The following is a 5,914-nucleotide window of genomic DNA, read 5'->3' on the forward strand; positions in this document are numbered from 1 at the left end:
TAGTTGGGATGTTTCCCCTGGCATATGTCTTGGCAAAAGTTTTTTTTCCCCCCCACTCTCAGATTTTGAGCAACCGAGTAAATGGGGAACTCCCTACAGCACGAACTCTTTAGCCTGGCATTCATTGCATTAAGGAACAATGATGAATAAACAGTATCTACACTTGTGTTTTCTGCTGGTGCCTATTAAGGTTTCCCAGACCATGATATGTAGGAATTATTGATGCATGGAGCAGCATCAGATATGGAATTGGCATTAGTAGGCTCAGTTGTTCATAATTCATTTTTTGAATAATGAATGTTATTTTTCAGTGCATAAAAAGTGACCAATCTGCTTCACCCATGAGAACATCCACCAGAAGTGCATGTAGTGTCTCATATTTACATTGTCTCTCCATCCAGGCATTTGTACTCTATCACCCTAGATCCTGGGCACATAGAAGAAGTCAGGGGAGGAGATACCATTCTACTGCTAATGTAGGAGACATCATTCTCCCTCAGAGTTGAACACTTTCTCACCTCCTCCATGTCAGATTCCAACACAACCGACTTCACCAATCCCTCCACCTTCATCCTGCTGGGCATTCCTGGCATGGAAAAGGTCCATGTCTGGATCTCCATCCCCTTCTGCACCATGTACACCATAGCCGTTTTGGGGAACTTCACCATCCTGCTCATTGTGAAGAGGGAGCCGAGCCTCCATGGGCCCATGTACCAGTTCCTCTGCATGCTGGACGTCACTGACTTGGTCCTGTCCACGTCCACTCTACCCAAAACGCTGGGCATCTACTGGTTCAATTCCAGGGAAATTGATTTCAGTGCCTGCCTCACCCAGATGTACTTCATTCATTGTTTCTCAGTGATGGAGTCTGGGATCCTCGTGGCCATGGCTTTGGATCGTTATGTGGCCATCTGTGATCCCCTGAGACATTCCAGCATCCTGACAAACCCTGTGGTAGCCAAGATTGGCCTGGCTGTGGTGTTGCGCGGTGGCTTGCTCATACTGCCCTATCCCTTCCTGGCGAGGAGGTGGCCATATTGCAGAACCAACATCATTCTCCATACGCACTGCGAGCACATGGCTGTGGTGAAGCTGGCCTGCACTGACATCCGCATCAGTAGTTACTACAGCCTCTCTGTGGCATTGTCTGTGACCTTTTTGGATATATTTTTTATTGTTGTGTCATATTCTCAGATCCTAAGGGTCATTTTCAGTCTCCCCACAAAGGACGCCCGGCTCAAGACTTTTGGGACATGCGGCTCACACCTCTGTGTCATCTTAGCCTTTCACATCCCACGTCTCTTCTCCTTTCTCACACACCGATTTGGTCAGAATGTGCCCCTGCATTTCCAAATTCTCATTGCCAACGTGTACCTCCTGGTGCCCCCCATGCTAAACCCCATCATCTATGGGGTGAGGACCAAACAGATCCGGGAGAGACTGCTTTGGCTTTTTACTCATAAAAGGACTTAAATATTTTATCTTTGTGCTCTGGCTCTCAGACTGAGCTCCCCGCAGAGCTGGCTGGTAACATGGTGCTGGGCTCTCTTTCCTGAGTCACCTTCTAGACAGTTTTACTGTGCTGTGTCAGCGTGACAAACCAGGGAATCAGTCTGTGTACAACTCCTTAACTCAGAGGGGTACTACCTTTCTAATTCATAGAATATCAGGGTTGGAAGGGACCTCAGGAGGTCATCTCATCCAACCCCCTGCTCAAAGCAGGACCAGTCACCAACTAAATCATCCCAACCAGGGCTTTGTCAAGCCTGATCTTAAAAACATCTGGTAACGCCTGGTAACTGGACCGCTGAGGCCCTGCCTTCTCCCCTAACTCTTCCCCAAGGCCCCATCCCCATTGCTCCCTGCTCTCACCACCCTGTCACTCTCTGGATCATCTCCACCTTTCTCCCCCACCACCCCAGTGAGGCTCCCTCCCTCTGCTCCAGGTTTGGACAGGAGTTGCTGTAGCCTGAGAAGGAGTCTGCAGTGAGTGCAGCAAGGACATGGTGACTGGAGAATCAGGAGCAGAGAGGAAAGCCAGGAAGCCATTCAAAAGCAGATGATATTTGGGAATAGAGTTATGAATCAGGTGGGTGAGGCTGTGCATCATACAGTTTGTGGGCCCTAAAGCTCAGCTACAAAGTCCTGAGGGAAGGTGGAAGCCTGTTTGACTTATTTCTTTAGCTTTCAGTTCCCTATTGTTCCTCCCAGCTGGGGGCCTGTAGCTGGCAGTTTCCCTACAATGGGGATGGACTGGGAGCCTTTTGCTCTGAGCCTCGCCTCGAGGGCAAGACAAGGGATCAACTTTGAAGCGAGCAGGACAACAACTGAGAAATGCAGAAAGATAAGCCCCTGCATTAGCTGGGAAGGAGGGATGCTGTGCAGAGGCCGGGGTGGCTTCGGTAGCTCACAGGGAGGGAGATAAACAGCACACCTGCCCTTAGCCGGCTATTTACACACCTACAAGGAACCTTATCTGGAACTACAGGGCACCCATTGCCCTGGGGCTGAAGCTGAACAGTGAACCTGAGTCAAACATATGCTCCTCATGTTGAATAAGATTAGACTTTTCAGCTTGGAAAAGAGGTGACTAAGGGGAGATATGTTTGCAGTCTATAAAATCATGACTGGTGAAGAGAAAGTAGATAAGGAAGTGTTGTTTACTACTTCTCATAACACAAGAACTAGGGGTCACCAAACGAAATTAATTGGCAGCAGGTTTAAAACCAATAAAAGGAAGTATTTCTTCACACAACACACAGTCAACCTGTGGAACTCCTTGCCAGAGGATGTTGTGAAGGCCAAGACTATGACAGGGTTAAAAAAGGAACTAGATAAGTACATGGAGGATAGATCCATCAATGGCTATTATCCAGGATGGGCAGGGATGGTGAGCCTGGCCTCTGTTCGCCCGAAGCTTGGAATGGGTGACAGGGAATGGATCACTTGATGATTATCCTGGGTGTGTTTATGTAAATACAGTTTGCTCCTGCTTTGCTTAGATTTGCTAGATATTCAGGAGATGGAGCTCATGTTTTGCTCATTGTAATCAACTTAGCTGATGTTGGGTCACACATTATGTTAGTACTGAATGCAAGGATAGTGAAATATGGTTACCAATGGGTAATTATTGTGGGAATAGAGAAAAGCAGGTCTGTGCTTAATCTGTTCCAAAGGAAGGAGGGGTCATAGTTAGCAGGAAATACCTTTTTAAGCAGGAGCTTGACTGTTAGAGCTCTGTGAGATTAAGAAGGGTGGGGGCAGGAATTCTGGTCAGAAGACTGCAGGGTCTCCCCAAGGGCATTCCCTAGACTGGTTTGACCTGTGCTCCCCACTTTTCAAAGAACAGAGCTAAATAGGCTTCATTAGGAACCTTTTTGTTATTTTAATTGTGGCAGAGCTGTGTTTCTGCCCTGCCTGCTAAGAGCTAAAATCACTGGGAGCTGAAATCACTTGTGTTGGGACAGTTTTTCTGTCCAGCCTGCAAAAGAGCTAAACATTACTAAGGGTACGTCTACACTACGAGATTAATTCGAATTTAGATAATTCGAATTTGGGAAACAGATTGTATAAATTCGATTGTGCGCGGCCACACTAAGCACATTAATTCGGTTTTTAACCACATTAATTCGGTGGTGTGCGGCCACACTACCCCATTAATTTTAACCACATTAATTCGGTGGTGTGCGGCCACACTACCCCTAATTCGAATTAACAAAATCGATTTTGGTGCTACTCCGCTCGTCGGGGTGGAGTACAGAAATCGATTTTAAGCGCCCTTTAATTCGAAGTAACTGGCTCCGTTGTGTGGACGGGTTAAGGATTAATTCGGATTAACGCAGCTAAATCCGAATTAAAGTCGTAGTGTAGACCAGGCCTAAGAGACTTATATGCAGAAGTCACAGCTGAGAGATGGATGGCAGTGGATGGTGACTGAGAGCCAGCAGGGTGGTGGCGGAAAGGTGCGATGAGCGACCAGCAGGGCAGCAGCAGAGAAGTGTGAAGTATGGCCAGCAGGATGGCGATGGAGGGGCGCAGCCACCAGGGTCACAGTGGAGTGGGTAAGATGCCTCTGTGAGATGAACTCAGCAGATGCACCTCTGATCTCCAGGTCTGCCCTGACCAAGGGCAGCAACTGTGAGCAGGGTGCAGAGAAGGGTTGGGCATGTGAAGGGGACTCTTGGGTTGCTGGACTTAAGAAACAGAGGGGAAAAGGACACTGCCCAACCTTCTGGGGGGGTCTTTTACTCATGGTTTATGTTTATGAAGCTCGGTTGTGGTGTTTTCCCAAATTAATGCCAATTTACTTCCCTCCTTTTATTAAAGGTTTCTGTTCTACACTCAGAATCTCTGCTTGTGAGTAGGAAAGTATTGCCTCTCAGAGGCACCCAGGGGTGGTGTGTAAATTTCCCAGGTTACTGGGTCGGGGCTCGAGCCGGTTCTGTGCTGGTTGGAGGGAACACCTAGATATTGAACCTGGCCCTGGCTGATGCTGGCTCCACCTGGCAGAATGGTTATATATACAGGTGCTAGAAGTCTAAATAATAAGATGGGTGAACTAGAGTGCCTTACATTAAATGAGGATATTAATATAATAGGCATCATGGAAACTTGGTGGAATGAGGATAATCAATGGGACATGGTAATACAAGGATACAAAATATATTGTAAGGACAGAACAGGTCATGCTAGTGGAGATGTGGCACTATATGTGAAAGAAAGCATAGAATCAAATGAAGTAAAAATCTGAACTGAACAATACTATACCACAGAATCTCTATGGATAGTAATTCTATGCTCGAATAATAAGAACACGGCGGTAGGTATATATCACTGACCACTTGACCAGGATGGTGATTGTGACTGTGAAATGCTCAGGGAAATTAGAGAGGCTATTAAAATAAAATAAAAAACCCTTAATAATAATGTGGGATTTCAGTTATCCCCATATTGACTGGGTACATGTCACCTCAGGATGGGATGCAGAGATAAAGTTTCTTGACACCTCAAATGATTGCTTCTTAGAGCAGCTAATCTGGGAACCCACAATGGGAGAGGCAATTCTTGAATTAGTCCTAAGTGGAGCACAGGAGCTGGTCCAAGAGATGAATATAGCTGAAGCACTTGGTAAAAGGGAACATAATCTAATTCACTTTGACATCCCTGTGGTGAGGAAAACACCACAGCAGGCAAACACTGTAACATTTAATTTCACAAAGGGGAATTACACTAAAATGAGGAAGTTAGATAAAGTAGAAATTAAAAGGTAAAGCACCAAAAGTGAAATCCTGCACGCTGCATGGAAACTATTTGAAGACACCATAATAGAGTGTAGGCTCCTTTTACTAGACTCGCGTCTGAACTTTATTGGGAGTGTACCAGTTGGGAAGATCCTGTTTGATGCCTTGGGGAAACTAATATTCTATGATTCTATGATTGAGGAGGGAGCCTCAGAGGCTGTTGGTGGCTTCACTGGAACCAGGGCAGAGACTGTTGCTGTGCCAAGAGCTTTGTGAGGTGGGCCTGTGGTGAAGGAACTGTGAGTAACCCCCCCCTCTTGTTGGGAAAGTGCAGGCAAGGAAGGGGCACAGCAGAGAGACTGAGTCTGAAGAGAGGCAGAGTGATCAGTTACACATCACTCCTGACATATCAGGGTGCCACTCTTTGACGTATCCAGGGGCCTCCCGTTACCTTGTATATGTTGGTTCGATCAAAACAGTCCTATCCATCATATTATCATTTTGACCCTGTCTGTAAGTTGGGTCAGCATGTTTCCGTTATCTGTGGGGAATGTGCGCAAATTGGGCTGTTCTGGTACCACCCTGGGGAATGTGTTTACATAACATATGCCTAGTACATCTTAGGTATGTGTATTTCTGTGGCATTAGCCCTCTTCTTACCAGATTCTGTGTGC

General features: G+C 46.5%; 1 protein-coding gene across 1 annotated transcript; it reads left to right on the plus strand.

Moving 5' to 3' along the window:
- The first annotated feature begins 519 nt into the window (after window positions 1-519).
- On the plus strand, window positions 520-1,473 carry LOC112122708 (olfactory receptor 52E2-like). Its single transcript, XM_024221435.1, has one exon. The coding sequence runs from the start codon at window positions 526-528 to the stop codon at window positions 1,471-1,473; it is 948 nt and encodes a 315-aa protein (XP_024077203.1). The 5' UTR covers window positions 520-525.
- The last annotated feature ends 4,441 nt before the right edge of the window (window positions 1,474-5,914 follow it).

The sequence above is a fragment of the Terrapene carolina genome, unplaced genomic scaffold, assembly GCF_002925995.2.
Source record: "Terrapene carolina triunguis isolate 2854851 unplaced genomic scaffold, T_m_triunguis-2.0 Scaffold672, whole genome shotgun sequence".
NCBI lineage: Eukaryota > Metazoa > Chordata > Testudines > Emydidae > Terrapene > Terrapene triunguis.